Source organism: Aulostomus chinensis, chromosome 14, assembly GCF_037954235.1.
Source record: "Aulostomus chinensis isolate RoL2024-O1b breed Wild chromosome 14, RoL_Achi_v1.0, whole genome shotgun sequence".
Classification (NCBI taxonomy): Eukaryota; Metazoa; Chordata; class Actinopteri; order Syngnathiformes; family Aulostomidae; genus Aulostomus; species Aulostomus chinensis.
The window spans coordinates 7,749,279-7,768,559 of record NC_141333.1 but is presented as its reverse complement, the minus strand read 5'-3'; the positions used below and the strand labels follow the sequence as shown (position 1 = coordinate 7,768,559).

At 42.6% G+C, this 19,281-nt stretch overlaps 1 protein-coding gene across 3 annotated transcripts in view; it reads left to right on the top strand.

Annotated features, from left to right (window-relative positions):
• adamts10 (ADAM metallopeptidase with thrombospondin type 1 motif, 10) overlaps positions 1-19,281 on the top strand; it is a 54,321-nt gene that overhangs the window by 14,727 nt on the left and 20,313 nt on the right. For 2 of the 3 annotated variants that reach the window (XM_086225432.1, XM_086225431.1), the window contains exons 5-16: positions 4,611-4,779; positions 5,107-5,309; positions 7,551-7,634; positions 9,716-9,861; positions 10,721-10,764; positions 11,256-11,361; positions 13,541-13,687; positions 14,014-14,155; positions 15,467-15,574; positions 15,830-15,975; positions 16,704-16,767; positions 16,844-16,946. In XM_086225432.1, the coding sequence (XP_086081558.1) occupies positions 4,611-4,779; positions 5,107-5,309; positions 7,551-7,634; positions 9,716-9,861; positions 10,721-10,764; positions 11,256-11,361; positions 13,541-13,687; positions 14,014-14,155; positions 15,467-15,574; positions 15,830-15,975; positions 16,704-16,767; positions 16,844-16,946 (1,462 nt within the window). The remainder of the gene's footprint in view (positions 1-4,610; positions 4,780-5,106; positions 5,310-7,550; positions 7,635-9,715; positions 9,862-10,720; positions 10,765-11,255; positions 11,362-13,540; positions 13,688-14,013; positions 14,156-15,466; positions 15,575-15,829; positions 15,976-16,703; positions 16,768-16,843; positions 16,947-19,281) is intronic. The other variant, XM_086225433.1, reaches the window with a different exon arrangement.

The window sequence follows — 19,281 nt, the reverse complement described above, 5'->3', positions numbered from 1 at the left end:
CCATCCATCAAATCTCATCAAGACCCATTCAATCATTTTTGAGATATCCTGCTAACAGTGAGACCAGTGTCCCTCCTTGGCAGAGGCAACAAATATAAGCAGTTTTTGTTTTGAGCTGTGTAGCCGAGGCAAAAGGCCTTTGTCTGTTGACATGATTTGAGGACATGAGGGACACAGGAAATGACCAGGTAGGTGGAAGGAGGGAGCAGTGCTGCTTTAATAAGAGGGCAGACGAAGGAAATGTTTGGTGGAGGGGGCACTTGGCAAAGAAATGACTAAGATTGAGTACGAGGGCTCCACCTCCACTCATGACACTTGGATGAATGGAGGCTAGTAATTGTGAAATCTCAGGCGCATGATGACACTAAAGCAGCAGCGTGTAGGTAGTTAAGTTTTCTGCCTAAATGGCCCAAATCCACCAATCCTACTGGTTTTGTTTAGGTTTTTAAGTTTCAAAGACTGTGGATTTTGAATGAATCAAGAAAGTCCAATTGACTCAAAACAGTTTTTGGGCAGTCTGGGAATGTCAGGGATCATTAACTCAAGCTGTCGTCAACCAGGCAGGATAATGAAGGCAGAATTCAGATTTTAACCTCCTGGATATTTCAGTATGGTTTGTTTTCCACTTTGTAAAGCATGAATTCCATTTCATCTGCTTCCCATTCTCACGACAACAGAGTACTTCCATCCACTTGTTGATGCCACAAGTTAGAGACCAGTTGGTCCCCCCCTCTGAATCACTCGGCTGGCTATTCTGAATTGAGGTGCATCATTTTGTCTGGCTGAAAGCCGTGTCCTGCAGCCATGGCACAGTGTATCTATGTATCCTCTCTCTACAAACAGCAGACCCCACAATAACACTTGTATACACAGCTGAGGATTAGATGTGTTCACAAAGCGTTAATAAGCCGCACATGTAATTACTGTTGGTCAGACCAGCATGAACACATTCAACAGCGAGCGGCTGGTGTGTCCAAGGGAGCATCACTAACTTTATTATAGGATTAGATGCTCTTTGAAATCTGCCGCGGCGAGTCGAAGGGAGACACTCGCTCTCACTGGGGCCGACACATCTGAGCGGAATCAAAGTGTTAGTTACTTCATGCGCTCACGTGTGTTTGTCTGAGTGTGTTATGTGGGTGTGTGACCTCTTGTGTGAGTGGGACAGTGTTCAGAGTGACCACAGAATGATTCGATGATTTGAGTCGCATCGCTCAGTTATAAGATGTTAAGTGCATTTTTGTCACACGGCCACATGATACTAGACCTTCATTTGCACTCGTGCAATAATGACAACATGTGGAACATCATTGTCTCTTTAACCAACTGTCTATCAAGTTCACCAGTCAATGCTCTGAATGAAGGAGGTCATGAAGAAGCTCTCGTGATCGCCAGTGTCGGTGTGTTGGTTGGCAGGGAACATCAAAAGGTGATGGATGAGATTTGGTAAAAAGATAGAAGTTCGGTTGAGGAACAATTAGTGAGAGTGTGGAACTGATCCTTAACTAGATTCAGATCTGATGATGTCATATCCCCTCGGTGGAGGTATGCGCGATCAGAGTTCGCTGTATTTCTGTGTCTTTCTTTTATTCCTCACTGTTTCTGTCTTTGCTCCATGTCGGATGGTGCCAGAACAGATTCATTAAGTCGACAGGTTTCAGTCCAAATATTCAAATCAGTATCTTTGTAAGTTTCATAAAAGAAGGAGACAGCATTCAGCCTCCATGTACCACCAGTAGAGAAGAAAATACTGCCAATGACGCAGTGCTATTCCATTTATACTCTTCATTGTTTCAGGGCCGTCCTCTTGAGCAGTCCCTCCTCTCCATCCAGCCCTCAGCCCTCAGTCCTCGGGGCTCTGACTTTTGTACATCCCCCCCGACTCTTAAGCTTATTCTGGGGTTTATTTTAATCACTAATATACTCCAGTTAATCCTGGATTGCAAGATGGCAGTGCACGAGGATGAAACTGCCCTTAGCTCTCTTCTTTTATTTTATGAGTTATTTATTTCTTTTAATGCACTGATCAGGAGAAGCTCTCCAAATCTCTTACACTGGTTGTACAATGATATTAAAGGCTTTAAATTTTATTGAATTCTATTCCATTCTATTAGTCTGCATTTGCTACCACCTGAATCCACCACCAATAAACGTGAAAGTTAATCGCTATATTCTGCTAGTGTCATCAAGTTGTCAAGACCAAGGATGTACAGTTTAATCCAAGTTGCCACCAAAAGTAATCGTTGCTTGTAATATTAACCTCCCTTTAAAAAAAATCGTAAAAATGTGTCCATTTCTTGCTGAGATAGTGTGCTAACAAACCAACGCATTCCAATGATTGTGTTACCCTTCAGATTGTCCTGTCAGTGACGGTGTCCTCATCCCTGCTGTATCAGCTGTTCCACGCCAGCTCACTTCAGCTGATGACTCAGTGGCATCCTTCCCTTCATTCAGATGACCTCCTCTGACTCCGTCCCTTAAACTCTCGTGCACCGCTTATACAAATCACCTTGTTTAAGCTGCTTCATTCAGTCTACTGTCTTGCAACCCAGCCCCACCTTTACGCACCGTACCTGACTTAATCTCTCTCTCTCTCTCTCTCGCTCTCTCTTTTTATATATATTGTCATGCACTGGCCTAGGGTTGCCAGCACATAACAAAAACAGGGGAGACACAGTATTCAAATAAACTTAAATTTATTAAGTAATCAAAAAAGTTAATCAATCGAACATTAAATCAAACAAGAACGAAGGTGAGGTGTGAGAGTCAGCAAATCAGTAGTGTAATGCGTGTGTGCATGTGTGAAGTATGTGTGCATGCTGGATGTGTTAAACAAAACCAGGCATAGTGGAGGGGAGAAAGGAGAACTGAACGGAACTGCACCGCACCGCACCGCACCGCACAGCACCGCACTGCACTGAACTGAACTGAACTGAACTCGGGAAAGGACTGAGAAGAGAGGCTTTTATAGTGGGTGTGGACACCCGGGCCCAGGTGCCCACACTTGGCCGATTGACTCAATCATCTCATTTCCTGAGCTCTGCTCCCCAGTCCTATTGGGCAAAAGAAAAGAGGACGGATTAGGGCAAAGCAAATTAACCGAAAGAAAGAAACCAAAGCAAATCAACCACGGTAACAAACTTAACCCAAATATAATATATAAAATACTACACCAGACCCACATTAAATACTATAACCACCATTTACTATAATATACTATAAATACAATATCGGATACTATAAATATAACATACTACAGGGAACCGTCACAATATGTATATATGTGTGTATATACTGTATATTTACACACATATACATACTGTATATACATATAAACATGCATATACACACACTCACACATAATATATATAAATATATATTATGTGTGTGTGTGTGCATATGTATGTTTATGTGTGTGTGTGTGTGTGTATATATATATATATATATATATATATATATACATACATACACACATATACATATACATGTGTGTATGTGTATATATATATACATACATACACACATATATACATATATATGTGTGTGTGTATATATATATACATACATACACACATATATACATATATATGTGTGTGTGTATATATGTGTGTGTGAGTGTGTATATGTATGTTTATGTGTATATATAATATACATATACACATATATATGTATATATATATACATATGTGTGTGTGTGTGTGTGTGTGTGTGTGTGTGTGTGTGTGTGTGTGTGTGTGTATACGTATATATACATAAGAGAGAGTGAGAAAGAGAGAATGGCAGGGATGTCCCAAAACAGAGAAATACCGCCAAATGAAAGTTTCCTTTTTGGATAGAAGTGGTCCTGACTGGGAAAAAATAAAAACAACAGTGGGATTTAGGGAAATATCATTAGATTACCTAAATACATTTGGGAAAACAACACAGCAGTCACTGGTGCTTGGTATTGGCAGTTACATTGGCAAAATTCATGTATAACAAATTTTCCAGCACAGAGAAAGTGATTTTTTAAATCACAAGATTATACAGAGGAAAACAATAAAGAAAGTTTCTCATCTCAAGGCATCTCGTTCCACAGGTTGGCAGGCAAACTAAAACCTACCAACTTAAGTTTTAACCCTGGGAACAACCAGTAATGGAGATCTGAGCTGACCCAGGAGGTTCACTTTGGGTCAGGGGATCAGAGAAGTATTCCAGACCTAAACCATTCACTGATTTATGGACAAGTAGTAGAGTTTTGAAGTGGATTCTTCCAGAAACCAGTTGCCAGGAGGAGATCTGAGAACTGTAGTTAACTGCTGCGCTTTTTTTGGTTGTAGTTACAACTTTGGCAGCCGCATTCTGGATCAGCTGAAGTGGTCTGTTGTTGACATACCTGACAAAGAGAGAGAAGGGTTGTTGCAGCATGATGACACAGATTTTACCAAGACTGTTTGTGAGTTATTGCAGAAGAAGAAGGTTTTTGCCGGGAATTGAATGTGTATTCGACACCTTGCAAATTTTGTGATGCTGCCTGATCAACAGTGCTGTGTCTAATATGAACTAGTCTGTAATATTTGTATCATGATGGTTATTCTGTTCTGCTCTATTCTACGCATGTCTCTCTGCAGCAGGGGGTGATTGTTGCAGGGGGAGAGGAGTACCTGATTGAACCCCTTGTCTCACCAGATAACCAGACCAGGACAGCGAGGGGGGACCGAGCAGAAGGGCGCCCCCATGTGGTTTACAAGCGGTCATCGCTCCGCCATCAGTACAAGGGCCAATCTTGTGGAGTCATTGGTAAGCACGGGAGATATTCTGGTCTTTTTAGGAGCAGCTGTGAGGTCCAGACTGGACGAGTAAAGTGCCGCAGACTGATTTGCGTAGCAGCCAGCAGCAGCAGAGAACTGCGGTTGTTCCCAGTTGTGACTGAGTCTGTGTTACAGGGCGTAGCTGGAAAAGAGCAAAAGTATGTTCGTATTATGACAAAACAAAAGTTGAAAATAACTTACTACTATTCACGGAAAGTGTTTTCAGGCATCAATCTAGTCGCTTTTTTAAGAGCAACTGCAGTGACTCTTGGATTTGAAATATACGAGTTCAACAAATGTACCTCTTCTTCCTTAGATGAGAAGCCTATGAAGGGCTCATCATGGTGGCAGCGGACACTGAAGACACCCCCTCATCACGTTGGCCGTGGCCAGCTGCCGCTGAAGCGCTCGGTAAGCTGGGAGCGCTACGTGGAGACACTGGTGGTAGCTGACAAGATGATGGTGGGGTACCACGGTCGCAGGGACATCGAGCAGTACATCCTGGCTGTCATGAATATTGTAAGTTTCACAACACAAAGGATGTGTCTGCCAAGTTTCATGTTGAAGCAGAATCAGACTGAGAGGATGTGGTGAAGATGTGTTATTTTTGCATAGCAGCGATCCAGCAATCGCGGTTTGCCTTCTTGGCATCGCAAGAAACATCAACGTAGAAAGATTTCAGGGAATTTGAACACTCATTTGGAAAGAAATGTCCAAGTTTAGAACACTGTCGTATTTCTACACTGATGTGTAAGGGAGAAGTTCAAATAAAAGGAAATTTCAGATTCATATACCTGAATAATTTAAGACGGAAAGAAAACCAAATGTGTGGAGCTTATTTATTTGTACGAGAGGAGGTTACATGTGTCGGGCAGACAGGCTCACTTTGTATGTCATCACCGGCACTATTTCTGTCACTCGGAATGACTTCACACACAGTTAATCACTTAAACCTATGCATACACACACATTTGGAATGTATGTAATGAAGGGTTGTTGGGCGGCTATTGTTGCAGGTCGTATACGGACCCTTTCAGAAACCAACAGTGTGTCTTCAGGGGTTTGGAGCAAAGTAGGCCAAATTACAGTTGACACGAGTAATGACAAGTGTCTGAACGCAGCCCCAGTGCTCCTAGTGGTATTTTTATTACTGCCGGTGCTTTTATTTTTAATCATCCGCACTTGCACTGATACCTTTACAGCCCTGGTAAGATGCACCAGTCTGTCTTAGACACAAGGATGGTCACTTCTTTGCTGTTACCATGTGAATAAATCCAGACTTTCCATCAGTTCAGTATGGAGGATTAATTTGGTTGTAAGTGGACACTGCATTCATGCATGAACAGGAAAATCTTAGAAAATCTTCTTGAATCATCGTCTCTTCACATGCAAGTGTTTCATCCATTCATAAAACTGGGCTTTTCTAGGAAATTTCCTGTTAGTACAAATTTGTATGTGCAGTAGATTCCTCTTTTTTGGTTAGGCTGATTGGGCCAGAACTGAAAGCAGGTTTGTTGCTGAGTGACTAAGTTGCACCATAGCTGCAGGGGTCGTGTGATGGATTTTCCCATCTTTTTCAAAATAAATCGGTGTGAAATGACAGCTAGAGGTGACCGGCAAGTCAAAGCTCTCCTTCCACCCGGCGGGTGAACTGCAGGTCCAGGCAGCAACAGTTGAAATCAACAGCGAGACCAGATTTGTACAAATGTGTGTATCTAATGTGAGTTGGCTTCATCTTCTTCTTCTTCTGCTTCTGTCGTGAATGTGCAAAACCCAGGAGGGAAACTGAACCCAAATTCAAGGCCAGGCAGGAGCAGTTCAGAAGTATTTATTAAAACAAGGGAAAACAGAAGCCTCACTGAATGAAAAACCCAAGTCCAAACCAGCAAATTCAAAAAGGAATAACAACCAAGAAACACACAGAGTCCAAAAAAGGAATCACAAACCAGCAAGTCCAATCAACGAAATCCAGAAGTGTAACCCGGGAATATCCAAACACGAACCAGGGGAACAGAGCTGGCAACTGAAGAAGGAAACGACTAGACTATGAATACACAGAGAACCAATCAATAACTAGACAAACCTGAGGCACATATGAGTGGAGCAGACAGCGAAAAAGAGAATGAAACAGAAACTGGAAGAACTTTCACTGGCAAAACATAAAAAAGCAAATTGCTCATTCCATCGTATCATCCGTGTGCAGCATCCTCCACCATTTTGGACTTCAACCTTCTGTCATACCTTGTTAAGGAACTTAATTACACCACACTTGACCCCACAGTTTCCTCTTGATCATCTGGTCTGTCATTCTGCAGAAGAAGAAACTTGAAAAATAATAAAACAGGAAATAAATAAAGACCAATACAGCAACTAAAAGTGGTCAACAATATCTAGATATTCATTAACTATAGACTTGTGATATAATTGAGATGGATTAAACTAAGTAATTAGATTGTACTTTTTTAAACAGCACTTGACTTTAAATTATTTTAATAAACTCCAGCCAGTGATGGTGGTGTTTAGAAGTTTGCGAATTAATCAAGTAAACCAGTGAATAAGATGATAACTCAAAAAAACTGTGGCTGGTAAAGTTATGTGTGGCGCAGTGATGTCACTTCCCTCCATTAAAGGAAGCTGTGGATTTCACATTCACATCACTTACTGACCTGCTCTGTTTTTTGCTCAGTCTCAGTTCACTGGGCTTGACTGGTGTATCAGCTGTTTTTAAGACTGGTCTTTTCTTGTTTCCCTGGAGGTCAGGTTGCCAAACTGTTCCAGGATTCTAGCCTGGGGAATGCAGTCAATATTGTGGTGACGCGACTCATTCTGCTGATGGAGGACCAGGTAAATAACCTCCTCTCCTCTCCTCACATTTCACATCAGGTTTCATGTCACACCTCTTTTCCTTTTTACTCCTTTATCCTTTCCTTCACTCCTCAAATCCAGGCTTCCACTTGTCATCTTAACACCACTTCTCCGGTCATCCCGGCTCTTTGTGAAACACATTTCTCTCTCCTCTCTCCTCGTAACTCCTTCACTCCCCTTCATCATCCCTCCTCCTCCTGTCTTCTGCTCCACAGGTTTTTGGATTGATCGGTTATTTCACTCTCAGGCCCACTGAGCCTGTGCTTTCCGTGTAAAACAGTTATGCTTTATAATATTTCAGCCCCGTTATTCTAAATTTTACACTTGATTTGCAATTCCAGTCAGAGAGACGGAGAGGAAATGACAAAGTTAGTGTAAGAACAGGAAAAAGATTGGGGTCTCTTTTGAAAACACTCTCTCCCCCATCAGTCCTCCTCATTATTTCTCCATCCAGGCAACTCAAAACTCTCCCCTGACTATCATCCATCAGCTCCTTGTTTGTGTCAAATTATTGGCTCGAATGTCTTTTCCTCTACTGGTCCCGGTGGAGTCTGAGTGTATGAGTGTGCCTTTGAGTCGCCGCAGCCATGAAAGAGGAGGATGTAAGGAGACGAGGAAAAGACCAATAGAGGAGGAAAGGTGGCAAAGTGGAGGAATGAGGGGAGTTTTGTACCTGTCAGACAAAGCCACTTTGTGACCGTCCTGCCTGCTGTTACGCAATGAGCAGCGCCTCCAAAAGCTCGTCACATTTTGAGTTTAAAAAGAAAATCTAAACCCTCTTCATTAAAATAGATGTTTAAACCCAGGTTTACCACCAAAGTCAGCCCCATCATCTTTTACCTCAGAATAAAGGCTCATTAAGAACAGTTAGTAAATTTGTAGTTATACTGCGCTAAATTAGCATTACTTAAGCATCAGTTAAAACCCTTTATTAATGCTCTTTGTGACCCTTAAAGTGAGGAACATGTATCCTTTAGCTACTTCCTCACCCAAACCTCATAACCCAACCCCACATCTCCCAGCCTTTTCATCTATCCTTGCTGTAAACAGCTAAAGTTTCTCAACTGGTAAATGAATACCTGCCCTATTAGTGAACTTACACTTAACTAAGCGTTAACTAACTCATCGTTAATGCACCCTTTACTGTATTGTATTACCAATTTTTGATTTAAGTGCACGAATGGAAGTAATAAAGGACACAGAGTGAGAATTCCAGACGCTGCATAGCTCAGGAGATGAGTGTAGCAGGTAGCTGACCTTATTAGCCTGCCATTAACAGCATGTGGAGAGACGGTGCGGCAGGATGCACGGTAACACTGACCTTCTAGTGATCTGACAGATGCCGAATTAAAGTATCATTACAGTGCGGTTTTGAGGTTTCCTGTGTAGCGGTCCTATTAGGGAACAGTTATGATTCATACTCTTCGTACGGCCTAAAAATTAGCTCCATGAAGAAATAAATGTTAGGATCATTAGACAGTATTAGAACTGTTATTCTTTCTGCTCGGACAGTTGGGGCTCAGGTCGGGGCAGGATTGAAAGAAGTCTGTGGTTCTGTTGCTGGTTTCCAGGTCTGAAAAAGGCACGCTGCCCCTGGAAAGGAAACTCCGGCCCAGAAATGAGGGACTGTGGGATGAGACAATTACTAGTTATGTCACCACATGGATTCCTGGGTTACAAGTTGTAGCCAGCTGCGGCTAACAGAGCCCTCCCTCTGCTCCTTCTCCTCTCTGCACGCACACGATACTAGAAAGTGCCCTCACGCTAATCCTGCATCCAAATTAGCTGCAGTGGAGAGAAGATTTTATGCCTTATTTTCAAGGCTGTCTTTGTCAAACTGTTAAATGGATATAAGTTATACAAGACAAGGCAGTTCAGGAAGTCTGTGGCTGGATTGTTGGGATATTATTGTTGATTGGGCTTGTTCATAAATCAGTGTCTGTTTTCAGTTTATTTGTTAAAAAAAAATTGCTTTTCTCTTGTTTTTAATATTTAAATAAATAGTTTTGTTTTCCTAGTTTGCCTCTCAGCAGATATTTCCTCTCTTGTCTCTCCACCAGCCAACATTAGAGATCAATCACCACGCAGGCAAGTCCTTAGACAGCTTCTGTAAATGGCAGAAATCCATCCAGCACCGGAGCAGCTACGGGAACGCCATCCCCGACAACGGCATCGCTCACCACGACACCGCTGTGCTCATCACCAGGTCAGAAACACAAGTCGTCACAATAAATGGCGCCGAATGCAGTAAATCTCTTCTGTCCTTGCTTGTTTTTGTGTTTTTAGTTTAAAAACAGTGTTTCCTCTGTCCCGACTTAATGCATTTCCAGACCAAGCCAAGTCCAAGAGAGCTGGGCTGTATCTTGTCCCGTCTGGGGTGTTGATAGCTGGGGCTGCTCTGCCTGGCTCAGCATCTGGAGTGAAAAATGTAGAGAAATATGAGGATGGAATAAGAGACAATGACAGATTTATTCATTTATTTATTAAAATAAAGAAAAAAAATCATCCCAGAGAGAGGATGGGGAGACAAAATTTAAAGCAAAGCTGCTGCTGAATCTGGCAGCTTTGTCTCGGTTTCTCTAAATGAACGTTCTGTTCGTGATACTGCTGCAGGAAAACATGTTAAACAGATAAAACACTGATGCTACTGACTCAGGAATGTGAAACAGCAAACAACACAACCACAGTGTTGTCATGTTGAACGCGAGCTGCCACAAATATTTTCCTATTCTTTCCAACAGAATGTGCTGAAGCTCGTGCTGCAGGAGGTTAGAAGTCACATCCAGCTTGTTTGTTTGTTTTTTGTTTTGTTTTGTTTTTTTAGGATGAAGTTGTGGTCGCGTTTTTTTTTTGTGCGAACAGTTTGATTGTGCGACGGTATTTATCAAGCAGAGGGTGGAAGCTGCCCAGACAGATGACACTGCAGTGACCGTCTGTGATTTCCTGCTATTGTCCTTTGACAACGATGTCACTCTGCATTCACTGTCTGTCCATAGTGTGCGTGTGTGTATGTTTGTGTGTGTTCCTGAATGTTTTTTTTTCTTTTTTTTTCTGACTCTCTTCAGGTACGACATCTGCATCCAAAAAAACAAGCCCTGTGAAACCCTCGGTAACTCTCACACACACCTACACTTTATTGGATTCTAAACTTGAAAATCGAATCCTTGAACCCACCAACATCCATGTTACACTCCTGTCTAAAGTGAAGGGCTGTCCATAAAAGTACCTAGTTTGCGATGATGTCCTATCAGTGTCAATAGTCTTGTACTCACAGGGATACACACACGTAAATAAAAAAAAGCTTTGACAGATTTGTCCTTGGACAGTGTGTTTGTCAATGTATTTGAGTAGATGCTGTCTTAGTCATCTTAGTTAAAGCTCCAATGAGGAAGGTTCTGAACTCTCCACTCACACATTTGATAAATTTAATGAAACGTGTTTGACTACTGTGTATTACAACTCATACTTAAATTAGGTGGTTATTAGCAAAGCTTCTGAAGATTGAATCGATGCATTATTGTCTGTGATGGTCCAAGAGTGTATTCAAGTGTGTGTGTGTGTGTGTGTGTGTGTGTGTGTGTGTGTGTGTGTGTGTGTCAGGTCTGGCTCCTGTAGGAGGGATGTGTGAGCCAGAGAGAAGCTGCAGCATCAATGAGGACATTGGCCTTGGAACAGCTTTCACTATCGCCCACGAAATTGGACACACGTGAGTAACACAGTAACACACACACACACACACACACACACACACACACACACGCACGCACGCACGCATATCCATTTTGCAATTTAACCCTAACCACCGCTTACCTTAATCTTAACTGTTGATTTATAAATCAGATTTTTGCCATGTGGCTTTGTCCCTACTTAACTGATCCTAAAGTGATATAGACACACGACAACACGCCCGCTGACGCTATCATGAACGAGCGCGGCTGAGCGTAAGCCTACTGAGCACATGGCTAAATAAAGACGACATGGATTATACCACACAATGCACTTGAAACTGTGTAAACTGACATTTCTGGGCAGTTTTGCTGTGGGTTTTTTTTTACCTTCAATCGCCATTAGCTTCAAGCGGCTCAAGTGGCTGGTGCTTTCTGCATTCTGGAGTCACAAAGATGTGATGCAGGAGGGGAGGATACATCTTCATTCGCTCAAGACCTCTATATGTGAATACTTGAAAGGCAAAACTCCCTTTTTGGGGTGAAGTTTTGCCTTAAATCTGGTTTATGTCCTCAAAAGTGGGTTCATTCATATTTCATTACCACAGATTGCATCCGTGCATGTATACACACACACACACACACACACACAAATGTGCAAATGATCTATTAAATGTTCTGTTTCTTGTTTGAATTAAATGTTCAAACCCTTTCCATTGGTTGCTTCATCTTTTGTAACTTTAGCATTTTAACACAAAGCCAACCAAAAACATGAGCTGATACTTAAGTTTTAATTTGCTGCTGGTTGGAATATTCAACCGTAGAGTGAATTATGCCCTGCTAGCAAAATCTCCAGGAAAGTCAGACATCTTTGAACACAAAAACCCAAGCACGCGCACTCAGGCGCGCACACACACACACACACACACACACACACACACACACACACACACACACACGCTCCCTGAGCGTCACTTGTCGTTTCCTAAACAGTCGTAAACAATGACTTGTTTTTGTCATTATTTATCACTCATCAATCTGTTTTCTGTAAACACACTACAAATCCTTTAACGTCACATGTTTTAATGGGGGGATTTAATTTTGTGGCTAAATAAATACCTATTGAATGAAAACAAGATGTACATAATGGTAACTTCATTTAATCTGGTGAACAGGCCGTTCAAATTTAGCTTTACAGCAGGATTTTTCCAACAGATCCGTCAGTGATGGACAGTAAAGGGTTTAGTCTGCAGGAGACGTGTCCTTATGACTGATTTCAACTACACATTCACTAGAAATCATTGAATTACACCGTTTTGTAGTTGTTAGCTCAAGTGTAGTCGCTTAATGTTGGAATAGAATGGATTCCAATAATTCCGGTGATCATTTTGAACCAAATCCATTGTAAAATGTGCCTATTTCATACAGAATGTGTCCGATAACGTGGAAACCATTTAGCATTGTTGAATTTTGTGTTGCCTTGTCACAAAGTCAATAGGATTTCAGAATGAGTTTTTGGTCAAATCCCCGAAATAAAGTCAAGATATTGCAGGGTTCTGTTCTACAGCGTGAACTACATCAGTAAATCCTGCACTCGAGAATTTTGAAATGCTCGTGTGGCTTTATGTGTTAGAGACTGCGGCTAAACGACCATCAGAGGTCATAACTGACATTAAACTTCACCACGCCAAAGACAGAGATGCGTAGTGTAGTTTTGATGACGTTGGAGCCCTGCATCTGCAGTGTCACTTGTTCGTAGCCTAACATTAGTTTTGTGCTTGTTTTTTTGTTTTTTTTTTTGGTGTCAAAAATCCTAGAAGTGCTATTCATTTGTGATGATGGGGATGCAAAACAAAACATGCACGTCTCCCAAGCGTTTGTTTGCCACAGTGCTCATTTTCGGCAATAATCCGAAATCCAGAATAAAAGTACCATTAGCTGTTGGTTGAAGGACCCGATGATGGTGTTTGCTTTTGGGTTGGCCTACAAAAATATGTCATCCCTTTAAAGGCCATGCTGAAAAATACCAGAATGTCCCTTTTTAAGGCCTGAGTATGATACATTTAGGATGTCTGTTTTTGGACAATAATCTCTTAATTCACGTCTGTTCTTCAGTGTCTCCCCTCCCCACATTAATCTCTTTTCCACTGTCCGCATCTCCGCTGCATTTCCAGCCACACGACATCAAACTGTTCTCACTGTTGTTGTCATGGGCTTAAGGTTTGGGATGAACCATGATGGTATGGGTAACGCCTGTGGGCCCCGCACCCAGGAGACAGCCAAGCTGATGGCTGACCACATCACCATGAAGACAAACCCATTCATCTGGTCGTCCTGCAGCCGGGATTACATCACCAGCTTCCTGGAGTGAGTCAGCCTATCAGATATCTGCAACACCACAAATAATTGGGTAATTAGGGGTTGGCCAAAAATAAATCACTTGGATGTCTGTAGAACATTTTTATGGTCAAATTGCAGATGGATCTAGACAGCAGGCACTTTCACTACTACAAGTTAATAAAAATTGTCTGTTCATTCCTCTAACATGTAAAGCTGTTTAAGCACAGATGATTCATTCATGTCAGCTTGTCCAAGAATGATTCAGTTATACCTGCGATGACACACAACTCTCAAAATATTGCCAGTTATTGTTCAAGCTCACCCCTTGTTCTCATCCCGTTGCTGTGCTGTAGCTCAGGAATGGGCTCTTGTCTCAACAACATCCCCCCCAAGCAGGAGTTTGTGTACCCCACCACAGCGCCGGGTCAGGCTTACGACGCAGACGAACAGTGCCGCTTCCAGTACGGAGTCCGATCTCGACAATGTAAATATGCGGTGAGTGGAAATGTCTGTAAATGATGGATTCCAGAGAGCAGATGTCTGTCTGATTTTAATACGGGTTTGTCATGTGAAGGCCGCCGCAGTGACCAAGTGATGTGATTTCCTACAAATTTAGTCATCATCATCTGAAAAATAACCATGAAGTCACCTGTTTGTCCTTATCTAACACAAGCTGTTGCTGATTGGTAATCGAACACAAGCTAAGTGACATCATACATTATTGGCCCTCAACGCACGACCTCGTCGAAATGTGCCAAGACAAAACAAACCGAGAGGCTGAGGAGGTCGTGCACTTGTCAGGCCATTTCAGTTACACTATCTTCATTACGTATCAGAACAAAAGTACCAGACACATAAGATAATCATGTCATATTTCAAACTCAATAATCAACAGACTCAGGAGAAGGCAGAAACTGTTCAGAGGAAATGATTTAATACATGACAACAACTGAGGAGTCCACAAGAGGAAATAAAATCCAGTCCAATGTAGATAAAACACAGAAAACAATCCACTGATGAAGAGAACGACCGGAAAAACTGGCAACAGTGAACTAAGCAATAACCTGACACGCCCGAGACATCTTTGATTGTGAAAACACACATGAGAGCAGAACTTTCAAGAATAAAACAGGAAATGACAAACAGGAAACAGAATAAAAGGGGACATTTGGCCTCCTCGTCTGGCCGTCAGGTGAAACACACCCCAGGTGAAGCGGCAGAGAGGGACCACGCAGCACAGGGACGCGAACAGACGCAACCATGAGCCTGCTCATTTTAAAGCCCTCAGTTTAAAGTCATAAAATTCTGTTCTCGTGTTTCTTGATCTTAAAAACCATTTCATGAATAGTTTGAATGATTCTTTATGAACCAGTATGTCATTTAGTTTCATGCTGTCCTTACTAATAAAGCAAGATCTGGAACAAGACGAAGTTTACCTGTCTGGATCCCAATCTGTTTTATCAATCTCAATCTGCTCTTAATTTGTATTCTTTGGCCTCTTGTTTAAGTCAGAATGTCTGTGAGAATCTGAAACATCATGAAATACTTACACTGAATATCATACACTTTACTGCATGGTCAACTTTTACGGGTCCAGGATCAGAGTAAATGGACATCTGGAGCAGCAAACTTCTTTATAGACCCAATATCATCGATACTATGTGGTCAGAGCACAATAAAACCTTGCTCCATGTGTTAGAGACGTTAGCGGAGTGTGTCTGTCCCGTGTCTTTGTAATGATTACAAAAAAACAAAAAAAACACTCTTTCTCACTCTCATTTTTCCTCTGCTGTCACTCACACGCAGGAAGTCTGCAGCGAACTTTGGTGCATGAGCAAAAGTAACCGTTGTATCACCAGCAGCATCCCCGCTGCAGAGGGAACCATCTGCCAGACCAACACCATAGAAAAGGGGGTAAATGCAGAAAATTCATGCTTTTAGATGAGTATTTTTGACTTCTGCTTTAAAGTTAAGAAACTGGGTCGGGAGCGAGGAGTGTCTCTGTCTGCTCCTTTTATAAGAAGAGAAAAGCAGTACGTGTCCTCACGCTTACTCATCTTATTATGTCTGAATATTTTCCAATGAAAATAGTAGATGTTTGAGTCATTGTAAAAGAAATAAAAATGAATATGTGCTCTTTGTATGTGTGCACAAATATGTGTGTTACAGTGGTGCTACAAGAGGGTGTGTGTTGCATACGGTACACGGCCGGAGGGTGTGGACGGGGGCTGGGGACTGTGGTCGCCGTGGGAGGAGTGCAGCAGGACCTGTGGCGGCGGCGTCTCCTCCTCTGTCAGACACTGTGACAGCCCCAGGTACAGAGCTCATCAGGTCATTCAGGTTCCAGGTGCAGATGAGCCAGCACAGTTAAACTAGATTTCAAATGTTCAGTTCTATCTTTCTCCTCTACATTGGTTGTTATTTGTGGCCTGTGGATTGTAAGTCCAGTCCTCTTTAATGACTTTGCCAAGTGTGAATTTGAAGACGATGCGGTCCATGCCGAACCAGAGCATCCCGAACACGCTAAGTGGTCGACAACTGGGGTGTTTTCAGCTTCTGGGAATTGTTGCCAGATTCTTTTAACGTTTCAACATGATTATGTCATGGTGGCGGACGAACAGCATCGGGCTCAAAGGATCTCGTTGCTGTATCTCTGCATTAAAATTACCATCAATAAAAAGTACCTGTGTTTGTAGCTTATGCCCTCCGATGCCATAATCCCACCAACACCATCCCGGGACTTTCTGTTTGCAACACTGACGTCAGCAAACACCTCCGCTTTGATTGTATAACAACTCTGATGGTCACTCCCTCAAAATTTGTTTCATCTGACTGTTGGTGTGATCGAGCTGGGCGTTTCCGTGTCCTTTTACTGCATCTAGACCAAGACGCTCTTGTTCTTGAGTCATGGGACACAAGCTTTGTGTTTTTGAGTGTATACCAATAAACCAGGCAGACAGCAGACAAAGCCAGCCTGCGATACGAGGTTTGATTTTGATCAGCAGTACTCACGTCTTACTGTCGGTCCTGCCTGTGTTTGAAGGCCGACCATCGGGGGAAAGTATTGTCTGGGGGAGAGAAAACGCTTCAGGTCCTGCAACATTGACGTGAGTATTGCTGCACCTTCAGTTGGCCCACATATTGAATCTAAATCAATGAAGAATATTTGTATGCGTGTTTCAGGAGTGTCCTGCAGGCTCGCGAGATTTCCGGGAGATCCAGTGTTCCGATTTTGACAGCGTTCCTTTCCGGGGGAAATTTTACACCTGGAAGCCGTACAGAGGAGGTGAGAGAGAAACTGGTCTCAGAGCAGAGCGTCATGAGTTTCCTCTACTACAGACAACGTGCTTGACCTTTATATCAATTAAAGCGGTTCCTCAAGTCCTGACTAGACGGAGCGTTTCAACACCTGTCAGCTGACAGCTTTACTGTTTTGCGTCTCTCTCACTGCTGTCATAAGATTTAAAGAGGCAGTAAACAGCATCAAACAACAAACTTGTGAACACATTGGCGCGTGTAGCAGCAGGTTGGTCAGATATACAACAGAAGGAGTGCCAACAGTAGAGTCAACATTAGACTTGCCACACTGTGATTCCAGCATCAGACGGGGTGTCACCATGCATCAGCAAGTCACCACCACCCCACTCTGCTACTCCCAAGTTAGCGCAGATATCACTGACTAAGTATTACAAACAGGAATCAGTTCTTTGATGGTATTCTGCACAGGAAGTAGTGCTGTACTTGCACTGATGATGAAGAGTTATTTTTAATTTACGTCTTACTTGGACAGCAAAACGTAACCATTTTGAAAACTTTTACATTACAAAATCCCACAAATGAAACTGGTTTGTGTTCGGTGTAAATGCAGTAGTGTGGAGGGCGACTTTCAAAGTAGATGATTAAACAAAGTCTGTTTATTCCACTGTTACCGGTCCATTGGTGAGCTACAGCACATTCGACAGCATCTCTCCATACCTGAAGATTCCATGGATGTGTTGTTGAATACGCAGCATCACTGCTCCTCAAACTCTTAGTTGTCTTGTTTACTTTGTCTTTCTATGGTGCAACACCTGCCAGCTGCAGTCAATAAAATCGAGACACCCGAAAGCTCCTCCAGACCACTGAGACAATATAATAAACACCAAATAACTCAATCGACAAACATGCTGACAATTCAGACTGAAAGATGATTAAATGTGATTTCAATTAGACTTGAACTCTTGTGTGACACGGCAGTGGTTTCACATGTCAGTGCTCTTCCAAACCAACGAGAGGACAAGGATGAAAGCTGGATGGCGGCAGAAATGTAGGTGAAATGGGGAAGGAGGAGGAGAAAGTTAAAGGTGACCAGATGAAGACAGACAGAGCGTGTGTGTGTGCGCGTGGGTATGTGTGAGTGTGTGTGCGCTTGCTGAGGAGAAAGTGAAGCTGAAGCCGTAGAGACTCTCCTGTCTGGTCTGCAGATGCTGGCTGCAGAGCGCCATGCATCCCACAATGCCTTGCAAGAATTCCTCGCTCCTGATGAGCTCTATACTGGACGTGACAGATAAATACTTTCAACGACATAACTGCCTTTAATTTAGGCCTCCAATAACATAATGGCTTACAGAGATGACGGCAAGCCAATTCCAACTTCAGGCAACAAGTGCTCCTTTCATCAAGTCAGCTGATTTTACAATGGAAATCCCTTGCAGCTGTTAAAATAGGAACAGTGCCCTGCGTTAAGGTCATATCACGCCGCCCAGCCTCTTCCTCGTCCTCCTCAGCTCCCTCTCTACTTGAATCCTTATCCTTTCACTTTCACCGCACGCTCAGGGAAGACTGCCTCCTTTTCACCTTTTTCGTTTCTTTTCCTTTCTACTCTCTGACTCTCTATGAATCTTCCCTCCTTCTCTTCTTTTGTTCACCATACTATTATGCAATCCATCGCTCTCTCTTCAACTCTGTCCTCAGACATGGAGAGCACAGACAGACGTTTTCTCTCTCTCTCTGTCTGTCTCTCTCTCTCTCTCTGCTCAGACAGCCAAGGACAGTTTGTGAAAAAAAAAGTTCAGTCATTAAGATTGCAAACGAACTTGCTGCTCTTCATCCAGCAGTCTTCGTATTTAACCTTCACACTCCATAGAATGCACACACGCACACTGATGCAAGCCATGATTTCCCTGCCAAAGCGAGGCACCATGGGAATTGTAGTTTTCCGTGGTCTGACCACTTTATCGTCTTCAAGCCCTGCCAGTACATACTGTGCCTCCTTCAGTGCTGCCAGCACAAACAAACGCTCGGACTGATGTCAACAGCCACTCACACAGTGGAGCTGTTGCCGGGCTGCACACATGAATGAAGAATATATACAGTATGTTTGGCTGGAATATACTCAGTAAAGGTAGTGTGTGCAAATGTATGCATGAGCGTCACAGTGGGAAAATGAACAAGTGACAGACACAGGAAAGTCACATACACACACGAGTGTTGATGTATTTTCTTAATGCCAATGGGGAAACATAAATTACTGTAAATGAAAAATTACCGTCTTATGATGTCATCTAGCTACCTGGGTTCCTTTTGATTGGTTGATAGGAGTGATAAACATGTCATTTATACTGAAGTTGTTACCTCATGAA